The sequence below is a fragment of the Dromiciops gliroides genome, chromosome 1 (genome assembly GCF_019393635.1).
Source record: "Dromiciops gliroides isolate mDroGli1 chromosome 1, mDroGli1.pri, whole genome shotgun sequence".
In the NCBI taxonomy this organism is placed as follows: Eukaryota; Metazoa; Chordata; class Mammalia; order Microbiotheria; family Microbiotheriidae; genus Dromiciops; species Dromiciops gliroides.
In genome coordinates, this window is record NC_057861.1 from 302853962 (window position 1) to 302869897 (window position 15936).

General features: G+C 40.2%; 1 protein-coding gene across 1 annotated transcript in view; it reads left to right on the plus strand.

Moving 5' to 3' along the window:
- The window catches only part of CCBE1 (collagen and calcium binding EGF domains 1), a 356051-nt gene that overhangs the window by 303442 nt on the left and 36673 nt on the right, over positions 1 to 15936 (plus strand). The window contains exon 3 of the mRNA XM_043978435.1: positions 2930 to 2982. Within this exon, the coding sequence (XP_043834370.1) occupies positions 2930 to 2982 (53 nt within the window). The remainder of the gene's footprint in view (positions 1 to 2929; positions 2983 to 15936) is intronic.

The window sequence follows — 15936 nt, forward strand, 5'->3', positions numbered from 1 at the left end:
ACTATGAGACTCAAAATGCATTTTCTCACAGACACAATGTTGTAAATGATGAGCAGGCTTCTGGGCTAGCCCACTCAAATAGATTTGTTCTATAATGCAATCAAAATACTATATGATTGTAATTTTTTAAAATAGCCGAAAATAGGGGCAGCTGGGTGACGCAGTGGATTAAGCACCGGCCCTGGATTCAGGATTACCTGAGTTCAAATCCGGCCGCAGACACTTGACATTTACTAGCTGTGTGACCCTGGGCAAGTCACTTAACCCCCATTGCCCCGCAAAAATAAAGTAAAATAGCCGAAAATAATAGCATGAAGTTACCCTTTTCCTTTAAAAATCAGAAAACAAATTTGCAGAAGAAAAAAGCTGCAAGAGATTAAACAAGTTAAACAATAGTCAGGATTTTTGAAAATCTTAAAAAGCTAGAACATCTGGGTTTAAATTAATCAGATGAAATTTTTATATTTGAGTTTTTCAAACATCAACCTTACAGATAAAATATGGAATAGAAATGATTGAAGAGCAATTCATCTGAAAAATATTTGATGGTTTTTACCAGAATACAAGCTCGATATGAGGAATTAGCCTGATATGACAACAAAGGAACAGCTGCTTTAAGGGAGACATAGGGAGCTAGAAGGCACAGTGGGTGAGGGCTGGGCTTTGATTCAGGTAAAACTGAGTTCAAATCCTGCCTCAGGCACTTCCTAGCTTTGTAACCCTGGGGAAGTCATTGAACTTCTCTTTGCCTCAGTTTCTTCATCTGTAAAATAGCACCTACCTCACAGGGTTGTTGTGAAGATCAAGTGAGATAATTGAAGTAAGATATTTTGCAAACCTTCATATATATATATATATATATATATATATACATATATATACATATATATATATATATAGTTGCTGTTGTTATTATTTTATTACCTAGTGTCTGTGACTGGGCGTGTGATAGTTTCTCTATATTCTTCTCTTGTCAGAGCACATTTGGGATATGACATTCTGTTTTGGTACTACAGTTTAAGAATGCAATCAGGGAAGGACACCAATATGGTGAAGTATCTTGATTCTATGTCATGTGAGGATTAGTTGAATGAATTCCAGGGACATCTGCTTTGGAGAAGAGAAAACTTGAGGGAAGATGGGGTGGGAATCATGGAAGCTGCCTTCTAACACTTGAAGGCAGAATTTGGAGTAATACCTGCAAGTGGCAAAGAGGAAGATTTTGCCTCGATAGAAGGAAAAAATTCAAACGAATTAGAGCTGTCCAAAAATGGAGTGGACTGTTCCAAGAGGTAATGAGTTCTTCCTTATTAGAAGTTTTCAAGCATCGGCTGGATGGCCATTTGTCAGACTTATAGAGGGGATTCTTGGTAATTTACAGGTTGGATTAGATGACTTCTGAAAGTCTCTTCCAGCTTCAAGATTCTGTGATTTGATATTTAACCACAGCAAAACAGTTTTTAAACAGATCTACTGCCTGACTCCCTCAACTTGACTATCTGGTCTCATCCCTGCCCAAAGTAGTTAAATGGAGCCAAGAATTCATTTTGGGTTATGCCTATTGACTGCTGCCCCAGAAAAGCTACTGGGTCTCTGGAGAAGGGAGGGGCTGTATTGGGGAATCTCTAGCCCCTAAAAGCAAAGGATATCATAGGTAGATAAAGTGATTGACAGGTCCTCATCCAGAAAAGGGGTCCTTAAATCAATATCCAAGGCACTAAAAGAAAGAGAATGGAACTAATTTTTGGAAGGCTAAAGGGAACTAAGAAAAAATGTTATGCCAATGAGAAAGGAAAGGAGAATAAATTAATGGGAAGGAGAAGAGGAAAAAATATAGGAATAGTGTTAGGGTTTGGGAAGCAAGGGTCCTGGGAGGGTATAAAGAAGAAAAAAGAGCAAATCAGAAGGAAAAGGGAATTTCTTCAGTCAGAGATAAATACAAGGCAGGAAACAACATTTTATTTAAAGTTCCAGAATCATTAACTGGAAGATTACCTCAAAATGTATTTATATACGTGGATAGTTCAGGTGCCACTCCATTAATTTATGTTTGGGAGATGTAATAATATACTTCAAAGAACACTTAACAAGGAGGTAGAAGACTTTTGGTTCTGGTCATTTTTTTTTTAACATTTTTTTTTAATTGAAAGCAATTGGAGTTGTGACTTGCTCAGGGTCACACAGCTATTAAGTATCTGAGGCAAGATTTGAATTCAGGTCCCCCTGACTCCAGGGCCAGTGCTCTTCTAGTCTCATTTACACCATTAAATAAATATGTAACTGGGTGAATAATTTTCTTTCCCTGAGCTCAGCTACCTCATCTGTAAGTGGGCTAGAGATGTTTTCTAGGGTCCTTTGTAGTCCTAGAGTTCCAAGATTCTAAGGTTTAATGAATAGTGCAGGGATTGGTAAGAATCCCAGCCAATGTACACAATTTATAGGGTTAGAAAGATTATTTTCACAGTCCAGATAGGGAGGGAGGAAATTCCTAGTATTAAGAGGATTATAAGTTTACAGTTAAAAAGTACCAGGGGCAGCTAGGTGGCACAGTGGATAGAGCGCTGGCCCTGGATTCAAGAGGACCTGAGTTCAAAGCCAGCCTCAGACATTTGACACTCACTAGCTGTGTGACCTTGGGCAAGTCACTTAACCCTCATTGCCCCCGGTTCCCCCCAAAAAAAGTACCTTAGAGCTCATCCAGTCCAGCTTGCACATTTTAAATATGAGGAAACTGAGTTCTCAGTGAGGTTAAATGAATTTCCTATGTCTGATGTTATGTTAATGTTGTGCCTTCCATCACTGCCAGAGACTTACAAGGAGATAACTCCTTTTAAAAACTGAATATTAATAAATAAAACCCTATAAAAGAATATCATTGTAACTATGGGTGCCTCCTTGTTAAAAAGCATTCTTGTTGTTTGTTTTCTAGGAAAAAATGCTGCAAGGGTTATAAGTTTGTCCTTGGACAATGCATCCCAGAAGGTATGTAATTTCAAGCAAAACTCAGAGACATTAGGCTTAGTTACCACAAATCATTTGAAATATATACAATGTGAGTGTGTGTGTGTGTGTGTGTGTGTACATAGTAGAGAGCAAAATTATTTGGGTTTGGATTTTTTGTTTTGTTTTAACCACAATATTCCACTTGGTATTTAATCTTATGCAGCTAATTATGGCATCCATACCTCTCATTGATATTGTTAAGTCCTCCTTGTCTTTTGGATTCCATCCATATACAAGGGGATTCAGTTCTGTGAGAAGAAACATGTACATTCTGAGTTTGAGTGTGACACAGCTCCCTCCCTACCCCAGCTCTCTTTGTGTGATCCCAGAAAAATTGTTTGAGTTGCCTGCCTCCATTTCTTCACATATAAAATTAATATAATGCTTACATCACCTACTTCATAGGATTATTGTGAGAAAAGGGCTATAAAAGCATCAAAGTGCTACAGGGGATAGAACTCCGTATCTGGAGTCAGGAAGACCTGATTTCAAATCCAGCCTCAGACATTTGCTAGCTGTGTGATCTTAGACAAATTACTTAACCTTTCTGCCTCAGATTCCTCAACTGTAAAATGGAGGAAATTATAGCACCTACTCCATAAGGATCAAATATCAAGTAAGATAACACTTATAAAGTGCATAGCACAGTGACTGGCATACAGAAGGCACTTAATAAATGCATGTCCCCCCCTTTCCTATAGAAATATGAGTTGTTATTCTTTTTTTATTAGAAGGCAGCATGCAGTAAATGTCAAATAAGTGGTATAAACAGCAAATGCTACAAGAGTTCAGAAAACGGATCATGGAATCAATGATCTAGAACTGAAATAGACCATTGGCTCCAAAATCTTTCTTTTGTTGTTGTTCAGCCAGCCATGTCAGTTGTGTCTGACTCTTTGGGTTTTTGTTTGTTTGTTTGTTTGTTTGTGAGGAAATTGGGGTTAAGTGACTTGCCCAGGGTCACACAGCTAGTAAGTGTTAAGTGTCTGAGGTCGGATTTGAACTCAGGTCCTCCTGACTCCAGGGCCAGTGCTTTATCCACTGCGCCACCTAGCTGCCCCTGTGTCTGACTCTTTGTGACCCCATTTGGGGTATTCTTGGCAAGGATGGTGGAGTGGTTTGCCATTTCTTTATCCAGTTCATTTTACAGATGAAGAAACAGAGGCAAATAGGTTTAAATGACTTATCCAGGGTCACACAGCTAATTAGTGTCTGAAGCTACATTTGAACTCAGGTTTTCCTGACTCCAGGCCCAGAGGCTAGAGCACCACCTACCTGAGCACCTTCTTTTACAGATGAAGAAATTGAAGATCAGGAAGGTTAAGAGAGTGTTAGAGGTGAGACTGAACCCAGTTCTTCCTTTTTAAGAGCCAGTATCAATTTTGTTCTGCCAGGAAGAAGAGAAGACAACAGGAGCAATGGGAAGTGGGGGACATGTGTGACAAAGAGAAAGGGGATGTGAGGAGGGAATGGGAGAAGGTTGCTGAAATTGGGTTAATAGAGAAATGAATGCAGGTCTATCACCGTCATTTATATCTCAAAGTCCTGAGTCCCTAAGTCAGGAGCTACCTCAAATGCATATATAAATTCAGGAAGTGTTCACTGCGATCTGGGACAGTCAGGAAAGACTTCCTGGAGAAGGTAGGATTTGAAGAATGCTAAGGGAGGGATGGTGCAGTGAGAGGAAGAGGCAGTAACAGGCATGGTCTACCTTAGGATACTCGAGGTGGAGTGGAAGTTTTGTGTAAAGCAGTAGTTGGAGATAATGTTGGGGAAATAACTAGGAGTCAGATTGTAGAAGAAGACATTGAATGCCAGCTTAATAGTATTAATCATATTCTGGAGGTAGTGTGGTGTCTTGAAGATCTGAGCAAGGATTTACATGTAGAAAAATGGTGTTTTAGAAAGAATAATTTGTCAACAGCTTTAGAATGGATTGAAACTGCGAGAAAATAATTATTAATAATGGATTTCTTGGGGGACTCAGACAGAGATCACCCCCCCCAAAAAAAAAAATCCTGTTCTCCTTGACTGGAACAAACCCAAGGGAACAAAAGAAATGGAGATAGACTCTTTTGTGAAGTACCACACCTAGATAATGGACTTTGCCTTGGGCAACTTGAGTGAGGGTCCTCTCCCTGGTGTCAACTGTAGAGTTCATTTTAATGTAGATCACCCTCAAGTCATGTCAATCAAAGGAATTGAATCATGCTAACAAATTAGCTTTGATCAATGTATAATGACTCACCTCTAAGAAAAGAAGATAAAACCCTTAGCCATGCCTGGGACTCTCTCTCTTGGCCCCTGCTCTTGGCTTGGCCCTCCCTCTTAGGACTGGATAGATCTGATGGCCTGAGACCATGAGAAGTTAGAAAGACCTGGTCAATCCTTTACGTGTGTGTGTGTGTGTGTGTGTGTGTGTGTGTGTGTGTGTATCCACACACACATACATATATACATGCATATATTAATATTAATTAATAATAAATGCTTACTGCCCAAATTAGTATCAATAGCCTTAGTAATGAGTTTTATTTTTTTAGACTGAGTCTTTATTTATTTCTTTATTTTTTTCCGGGGCAATGAGAGTTAAGTGACTTGCGGAGGGTCACACAGCTAGTAAGTATCAAGTGTCTGATGCTGGATTTGAACTCAGGTCCTCCAGAATCCAGGGCTGGTGCACCACCTAGCTGCCCCCAGCAATTAATTTTTAAAACACAGTTTTAGCTTAATTAAAGATTACAAAGAATACAAAGCAAATAGAAACTAATAACAAGAATGTCAATGAAGAAATATTTGCAACAGTCCAGTTGTAAGGTGAAGAAGACAGATTAGGTGGCCACAAAAATGGAAAAGAGGAAAAGATTTAATAGACAGTTGTCTTTTTCTTTCTTCATACTTTTTTATTTTTAGAGTACAGTAGTATATTCCCTTATATTGATATACTATAATTTATTCATCCATTTCACCAGTGGATATATATACATATACACATATGTGTATATATTATTGCCAGGACTAGGGGCAATTATAAATAAAACAATTTTAAATAGTTTTCTAATGTTAAGTCCTTATTTCCTTGGGGGGGGGGGTGAGGCAATTGGAGTTAAGTGACTTGCCCAGGGTCACACAAGTAGTAAGTGTTAAATGTCTGAGGTCAAATTTGAACTCAGGTCCTCCTGAATCCAGGGCTGGTGCTCTATCCACTGTGCCACCTAGCTGCCTTCCTTATTTCCTTTTAATAGGATTCATAAGATGTGGTCTAAGCAATAAAACTGTATAATCATATACATACATATATATGTATATTCATTTTGTGACTTTTATTATATATTCCCTTTTCTGATATAGGAGGGTCATTGAATTAGGTTACTGCTATTACTATATCTTACAAGGAGACTTGAATGACTTTGATGTATGCATGGGAAACCTCTTGTTGTATAAGAGCCTATAAGACTACATTTTGTTGAATCAAATACTTTTTGTTATCAGTAAATGATAAGCAAAATGGGGTGTTAAAGTCTCTATAACTTTCAGCTAGTTGTATAATAATAAAGACATGGCCCATTACTGAATATTACTTATGAAAGACTACTTGTTCCCTTCTAATGTCCTTATTTATTTATTTTTTCTTTTCTTTTCTTTTTCTTTTGTGGGGCAATGAGGGTTAAGTGACTTGCCCAGGATCATACAGCTAGTCAAGTGTCTGAGACTGGATTTAAACTCAGGTCCTCCTGACTCCAGGGCCAGTGCTTTATCCACTGTGCCATCTAGCTGCCCCCTACTAATTACCTTATTAAGAATTCTTCCTATTCATTTATAAATGACTCTCATAAAGATGTATAGATTGGAATGAATGCACATGATAGTTATTTCCCTTTGTAACCTTTTTCAGTATTAATAAAGGCCAAGATTCTCCCCCCACCTCCTCTGCTTCCCCGCCCCTCCCCCCCCCCCACGCAGCCCCATACCTCTGCTATCTTCTCCTTCTTCAAATAGTTCAGCACCATCACCATTATGTTGCCACCAGCATCAATCTCCTCCATATATACTTAGACCAATCTGGCTACTTTTCCTATCTTTGTTTTCCCAAGTGATATTTCTGCATCCCTTATAAACACATCCAGAATTGTGATGTAAGAGTCCACGTGTGGTGTTTCCACTGTCCTTGATGAAGAAAAAAGTTAGAATTGTGTTCAATTTTTCTTATCTTTCTAGTCATCCTATTTTTATACTCGAATGCCCTGGGATTGACTTTGTTAAATTGAATCTCTTACTCTGGTTTCTTTAAACTTGTTTTACCCCCACACCACTACTCTCTTCTTTATGACATGATACTCTTGAAATTGTCTGTCATCCCTCTTTGAAAGATTTTACTAATACGTTTATACTCTTAACCCAGTGTTGCCTTTGGCAGTCATCTCTTTCTCTATTTGGCAAGTAAGTCAAATCATAAATATCAGGTAAGGCATAAAATGTGCTCCCCAAAAATGTTCATCCTTCTGATGAAAGAGATCCAGTGAAGAGTCCAGGTCAAAGAAGTATTCCCTGCCAGTGATGAGGTCCTCCAGATGTTTTTTGTGATGGCAGTGTATTGATCACATCAAACCCATGAAGATTTCAGAACTTTCTAAAAGATCTCTACTCACAGGAATTTGGCCTGTTCATCCTCACTGTAAAGACCAAGTAGATAAAGAATGCGTGTTGCCTAGATTTCAATGTGCTTTTTAATGGACATCCAGTAGAGCTTGTCCATTGGTACATATATCTGAGACAGCACAGATGGGCAACAAATTTGGTCCAGAGTTGAACAAGAAAAGAATAGGCTGTTTCAAAAACTGCAGAACTCCTTTACTAACCCCATAAGCTTCTTATGAAAGCAAAGGCCAAACTTTTGAAGGATCAACAATCTATATGGCAGCATAATATAGAATACAACTACCTTTGAAGAATGTTAAATGACCACTACATAAAGGAGAATGGAAAGGTATGTGATAGGTCTAAGCAGGCTACAACATACAACCAGTGGGGGACTCTGAAGACCAAGAGTAAAAGATGTAAAATATTCAAGGAATTGTATGATAAAAACAGATTTCAGGCTGGTCCCAGGGCAAGAATTCAGAATGACAAGTGAACATTCATCGTCTTCACTTTGTTGAAACAAAACAAGGAAGACTTCCAGCACACTAGGTTGTGCACCTGGGGTGAACTTATCAGAGAACATGGTCACAAGTCACACAGGATGCACAGACATAGGTTTTAGATCTGCATCACTGGAAGAAAGTTCCAAATTGAAGAGATCCAAGATCCATTAGTATTTGAATGTGGTGGGAGTATGGTGACAGATTGCCATCTAAAAAGCTCACACCTATAAATAATCCCTTGTACAATGTGGTTGGTTATTTCTTTAGAGCCTCATAATGTTGAATTTTGTTTTATTTAATGGCCAATTTTTATTGCCATGCAAAACTCAACTTCTCTGGACTGCTCTGCCTCCTCTGCAGCAACCTTGATCAATCGATCAGGAAAATGCCTCCACCAGAGGTGGGTGGGAGCTGTCTGCTGATGAATGAGTCTGGACAAAAGTATAATTTTCATTTCATTTCATTCACCAGACATGCTACTTTCACTCTCAGCTCATCACTGCTCTAGATAACTCCATCCTCTCAATAGCAGTCAGCCCTAGGGGGCACTCTCTTTCTTCTCCCCCTCCCACTTTAACATTCCTTTTTATTTTTTGTCTACTACTATTAGAATATAAGGTCCTTGAAAGTCTTGTTTTCTTGCATTTGTATCCCCAGCATTTAACATAATGCTGGGAATATGGTAATAAATATTACTTTAAAATGCTTTATCGATCTAACAATTTGATGTGTAGACAATGGCATCTTGTTTTGATTTTTTTTTTCATTGAGGTCATCATTGACACTTCATTCTATCTCTCCTCCTAAATCTGGTCCATTCTACCTTTAAGATGTATCTCACATCTATCATCTTCTCTTTATTTAACTCAAATACCATCCCTCCAGTGAAAGCTTACAGTCTCCCCCTGCATTTGGGGCCATCTCCCGTCATCCTGACCTTGTCTTTGTTAGACTTCTTAAACCTTTCATGATTTGGTCCCAGCTTACCTTTCTGAACTTATTATAGATTACCCCCACTCTGCTTCTGTACTCTGTGGTTCCAGACATACTGCCTTTCTTGATGTTGCTTACCCATGGCCTTCTATCTCCTTTCCCTGTGCCTTTGTACTGGCTACACACACACACACACACACACACACACACACACACACACACACACACACACACATACCACCCCCGCCCCAAGCCTGGAATATACTCTCTCCTTACCTTCACCTCTAAAAGCACTTCTTGTAGTTGTTCAATCATTTCAATTGTATCTGACTTGTGATTCCATTTGAGGTTTTCTAGGCAAAGATAGTAGAATGGTTTGCCATTTCCTTTTCTAGCTCATTTTTCAGATGAGCTAGCAAGTGTCTGAGGCCAGATTTGAACTCAGGAAGGTGAGTTTTCCTGACTTCAAGCCCAGTACTCTATGCAATATGGTACCACCTAGGGGCCTTAAAATCACTGATTACCAGTACACCTCAGTTCAGATACCACCTCCTTCCTGGGTTCTTTCCTGGAGCCCCTAGCTGCTAGTGCCTCCACCCCAAAATAATACTTTGTACTCATTTTTTACATATTCAATATATACTTATGAATAACATGTTGTCACTCACTATAGATAGTAAGCTCCTTGAGGGCAGGGAATGTTTCATTTCTGTCTTTGTATTACTCTGCTTAGTATAGTGCCTGGCACATTAGTAACACTTATTAAATGCTTCTTGATTAGACTGATTCTGTAGACTAGACCTAGGTGTGGCTGCATTGCTCTGGGCTACAATAAAAGACTTAACTCTTACCAGTCTGGGAAAAACTACCTAGAGGCTGTTTTTCACCCTAACCAAAATCACTACTGTCCCTCCCTACTTTAGTGGTTTTCAAATATTAGGATTCCTATTATTAAATGGGTAGCTGGTACCCCTTGACAGAGTGGTAGTGATAGTGATGGCAAAAATGGAAGCAAGGGGAAAAGGCAGCCTTAGCTGATTTCACTATTGCTGCTGCCTTCCACACAGCCTATCAGGAAAAATTGGGTTGGAATTGGAAGAATAAAGAGCAGTGACCAAATCTTTGGGTCTAAGAATTACTTCCCCACTACCACCTCCCCTCCCCCCAGGAGGAAGTGACACAGTGAGCATTTCTTGAGGACAGCAGAGTGGTTCATTCCAAACTTGTCAATAATGTTTTCACTGTGTTGAAAGCATTGGAAAGAAGTCATCTAGTGATGAGGTGGTAGAAAATGTCCAAGTTCAGCCAAGTTAAGCATCCAAGTTTATTTCCTTTCTTACAGGAATCTGCCCAACTGGGATTCAGAGCCTTGAATTTCTTTACTCATCCTAAGTGTCCCAGTGTTGTTGTTTTTTGTCTCCTGGTCCAATCAGAAAACCATAAATTCCCCATTAGAATTCATATATAGCGGGGAATTGGATTGGAGCACTTCCCTTGGATTTGGGTAGGCAGTTGGGATACCTCTAAGTGATGTGCTCAGAAAAAAAATGCAGAGCAGAAGAAATAGCCGGGAATTTCAGATCTTGTACCAGGCTATGCAAGATAAAAAAAAAATAGATTCTTCTTGTCATGTGTATGTAGTTTCCACTGCTACTGAGGGAAGGAGGGAATAGGGCAATGAGAAAGGGACACAAGTCCTTTCCGTTATTACTGGAAATCCAAGAAAGAACTTTGTCCCAACAAAAGAGACCAGAAGCCATCTCCTTACTCCTTATGAGCCAGTCTTCTTTGGCACAGCTTCCCCATCACAGGGAACAACAAACCACTAAGGAAGCTTTTGTCTCATTTACTCTTTTTCAGAGGATCAGAGCATGTGATCATCAACTATGTCCCAAATAAATGCTCAGATTAAGGGATCCATTCATCCCACCATTCCTTGATTTCCATTTAAATGACTTAGCTGGGTTTTCTCCCTCTAAATCCCCTGCCATGCTTCTGGCTTTTACTTCCACATCATAAAGGGTCATTAGTGTACACATCAAGGAACTATGTTATTGTGGGTGAGTGAACTTCTTCCACTGATGCAAATGAGAAATCATCTATGATTTCATAGGATGATAGTATCAAAGGCCTGGGGCTGAAAGGAACTTTTGGAGTCATCAAATTCAACCCCTTCACTTTATAGATGAAGAAACGAAAGCCTAGGAAAGTTAAGTGACTTGCCCATGGTCACACAAGGAGTATGTGACAGAGCCCATGCTGCTTCCATGTTAATAAACTTCGAGTTACCTGAGGCTCAGAAAGGGAATTAGCACTCGAACCCAGGACTTCCTTTTATTTTCCTTTTTTCTTTCTTTTTTTCTTTTTTTTTTGCCGGGCAATGAGGGTTAAGTGATTTGCCCAGCTAATAAGTCACACAACTAATAAGTGTCAAGTGTCTGAGGCTGGATTCGACCTCAGGTACTCCTGACTCCAGGGCCAGTGCTCTATCCACTGTGCCACCTACCTGCCCCCTAACCCAGGGCTTCGTAACTTCAACTTCACCATTCTATCCACTGTGCCATGATGCCTCAGTGGATAAGTGGATGGAAACTCCAGTCATCTGAACCCTCTCTTTCCTGTGCCAAAATTGGCCAAGTTGGCATAGAAGTAATCATCAAAGCCATAGCCAAGCTAAGTGCTCTTTACTTCCTACTCCTTGGCAGATGCTGACTGATGACCACATCTGGCAGTGCACAGCAGTAAAAGTAATGCATGGTTGTAAATAGTTAAAGATCCGTACAGCAAGAAGGACAAAGAGAAAGAATATAACTTTGTCCATGTGACAGTGATGCTTAGTCCAAGTCAAGAATGCCTGACTGAGACCAAGGCTTCTCAATGGAAAGTCACAAACTCGCCCTAGAAGCTACTCAGTGACTCCCCAAAGAAGAGCCCTTTTGGAGTCACCAAAAGGGGAGCTTCTGGCATGTCTTTTGGAATGGGCATTGATTCAGCAGAAGCCATGGTGTGAGGAATAAGTAAAAAACTTTCATTTTATAGATGAGGAAACGGAAGCACAGAGAGGCTTAAGTGACTTACTCAGTGTCACCCAGGCAACAAGTGGCCAGGCCAGAATCTGAATCCAGGACCTTTAACTCCAAACTCAGTGCTACTGCACTGTAGTGCCTGATCTCAAGATCATTATCTACTGTTACAATAGCCTCTCCACAAATGTCATAACTAACAGCCCACCCATATTACCTTCACTCTGTTGTAGAATAAAGCCAAACTCTGAGCTTCCAAGAACAGTTTGTCTGTCAGCACCTATAGGGTAGTACAGTGATTAATGAGATCTTGGACATGAGTCTGGAGTAAATTGTTCATATTTAGCACCTGGGTTAGAGCCAAGCACCCTGCAAAAGCCCAATCACTGTGAATTCATGAGAATTGAAAAGAGATGTACTGACTCTCTCAGGCCACTAGAACAGCTGCTCAAACTAATACAGGTCTATAGGCCAGGGCTAACTGAATTCTCTATCTATGCTGACTCTTCCTTAACGCTGTCTCTTTGCCCTATCCTACCCAAAAGCCATGAGCTCCTTACAAGGACCCACAGACATTTCTATTTTGAAGGCTTCCCTTGAATTCTTCCCCATCAGGCTTGTAGCATTTATTCCTATATGAGAACAGTAAAGTCAGATAGATGTTCTTGTCCAACCCCGGCTTTCAGATTAAAAATGAAAAACGTGACCCATGACACTGGCCTCATGTTCCTTCAGGTCACTGTGATAAGAAGCATCAATGAAACACATCTAATAGAATAAGATAGGAAACATTCAGGAGCTTAGTATTGGTGATGGAGGAGGATGTCATACTATATAGAGAGGGCAGCAGCTATGACTAGGCTGCTTGGTCCAGTGTGTGAAGAGAAGAGGGACATTAAGCAAGTAGATGGCAGGGTAGATAGAATGTTGAACTAGGAGTCAAGAAGGTCTGATTTCAAATCTTCTCTCAGACACTTACTAGCCATGTGACCCTGGGCAAGTACTTAATCTCTCTCAGTCTCAGTTTTCTCATAAGTAAAATGGGGTAACAATAGCACCTATATCCCAGGATCAAATGTGTATGTAAGATGGTTTGAAAACCTTAAAATGGTAGCTATTATTACTAACCCTGGGCCCTGAATGCTGTCGCCATCCTGTGGTACTGGCTGCTCATCCACCAGCTTGGTTGGCATCCTAGACCACCACGGATTCCCTGGCCCCAAGACATTCTGAGTTCATTTAAAAACAAAACCAAAAGCTAGCAGTCTTCAAAATGTATCAACTCCGTCAGTTAAGAAGCCTTCTATGCTCAGTTCTCTCCCCCTTAGAGAAGCACACAACAGTCCTAAGAGAGGAGACTGGGGTTGGCAAGGATTATAGCTTTAGAGCTAGAAGGGACCATAGAAGCCTCCCCTCCCCTTTTTATACATGTGAGGAAACTGATTCACAGGTAATTTGAGGTAAGTGATCTGCCCAAGATAATACAAGTAATATATGTCACAGAGGCAGCATTTGAACCCAGGACCTCTGATTTCAAGTCCGTAATCTTTCCACTGGACCATGTTCCTTCCCACCACCATACTCTGTTCGAAAATCTCAATCTTGTTCTCCATCCATGTGCCCAGGAGAAGTACACCAGCTAGTTTTGCAGCTCTTAGGTATGCCAGAGAATGAGACCATTTATGGCAAGGAAAGGTCAGGTACTGGTGGCACTGCTGCAGCAGTAGACAATGTCATGATTCATAAGATGGAAAATGCCTACCCTTCTGCCCATCAGTGTCCAGAAGAAAATATACCAGTCTCCTTATCCAGGAAGGAGCCCTCTGTTGTCCAGAATTTAAATAAATTGATTTCTATTAAGAGGGAAGTATTGTATTCCATCAAAAAGTAAAACAAAACAAAACCAACCCTGGATTTTTATGTACTATTAGCTGTGTGAATTTAAGCTAATAATTCCACCTTCCAAGGCCTCCATTTCCTCCTCTATAAAATTAGGGAATTGAAACAGCTAATGTCTAAGGTCTCTTCCAGCTCTATGCCTCTGATCTGGCATTGTAATAAGGGTTCCAGGACACTGCACAAGGAAGGGCCAGGAACCAGAACTACAGGTGAATTACTAGAGATTTTCAATGTTAGGTAGGATATTTTGTGACAAATTCTTATACTGTTCCAAGTAGCACCACCAATTCAGTTAGTCTTAATTTCCTAGGGGCAGCTAGGTGGGGCAGTGGATAGAGCGCTGGCCTGGGAGTCAGGAGGACCTGAGTTCAAATCCGGACTCAGACACTTGACACTTACTAGTTGTGTGACCCTCCACATGTCACTTAACTCCCATTGCCCTGCCAAAAAGAAAGTCTTAATTTCCTAGACTGAATTTCTCATTCCGTCTTCCTAAGGTAGAACCAGCCTGGGAAAACATACTCTAAAACAGTGGTCTTTAAACACTTTTGATCATGTATCCCTATCAGTTAATATAAACTCATATCCTATATATATATATTCACTTATTAATAAATTCTGCATATATATATGATACACACATATATGAATATATGTGCTCACCACTGCCCTAATAATTGTGTCCATTACAAAAATTACACAAAATTAAAATTTTAAATGATATAAAGATGAAATAACATTTGATTCTAGAGTTAATAGAGAACCACTGGAGTTTTTTGAGTAGGGAAGTGGCAAATCAGATGTGCTTTAGGAAAATCACTTTGGCAGCTGAGTGGGGAATGAATTGGAATGGGTAGAGATTTGAAACAGGGAAACCAACCAGAAGGCCACTGCAATAGTGTAGATTAGAGGTGGTAAGAACTTAAACTAGAGTTGTGGTTTTGTGAATATAGAGTTGGGAGTAGGCCCTCCAGAGTGTCCTCAACTTAGTAGTGCCCTCTCAAATGAAATAGGGGAGTTCAGAAAAGGGGGGGCAGCTAGGTGGCATAGTGGATAAAGCACCGGCCCTGGATTCAGGAGTACCTGAGTTCAAATCTGGCCTCAGATACTTGACACTTACTAGCTGTGTGACCCTGGGCAAGTCACTTAACTCCCATTGCCCTGCCAAAAAGAAGAAGAAGAAGAAGAAGAAGAAGAAGAAGAAGAAGAAGAAGAAGAAGAAGAAGAAGAAAAAGAAGAAGAAGAAGAAGAAGAAGAAGAAGAAAAAGAAGAAGAAGAAAAAGAAGAAGAAGAAGAAGAAGAAGAAGAAGAAGAAGAAGAAGAAGAAGAAGAAGAAGAGGAGGTGGTTTGAAAGGAGAGAAAATATAATCAGATTTGTGGTGCATATTGTAATCTATCCACCCTTACTCATCCTTGTTTGTCTGTCCCACTCAGAATTTTTTAAAAAGGGGAAGTTGGGCACTTGTTCAGCAGTCACTGATCCAAGAGCCAAGTCTACCCTCTAAGAGACACCTGCTGGAGCCAAGAAGTGATCTGGCAAATGGGGGAAGGGCATTCTAAGGGAAAAGAGATTTTCTCAGTGGCACCTATATACCTGCTGCTGTGGGTGTTCAAGTATTGTATAGATTTATTTTTTTTTTTAGTGAGGCAATTGGGGTTAAGTGACTTGCCCGGGTCACACAGCTTGTAAGTGTCAAGTGTCTGAGGCCAGATTTGAACTCAGGTCCTCCTGACTCCAGGGCTGGTGCTCTATTCACTGTGCCACCTAGCTGCCCCCATCATATAGATTATAACTATTCCGAGGGGCTGATTCCTCTAGCAGAAGGGGAGAGGTTGCAAATTTGCACACTAAGCAGAGGGGACAAAATGGAAACATGTTGGTGTGTAATAGTAGTTTTCATTGTTTTAGAGATAAGTCCCATGATTAGCTATGA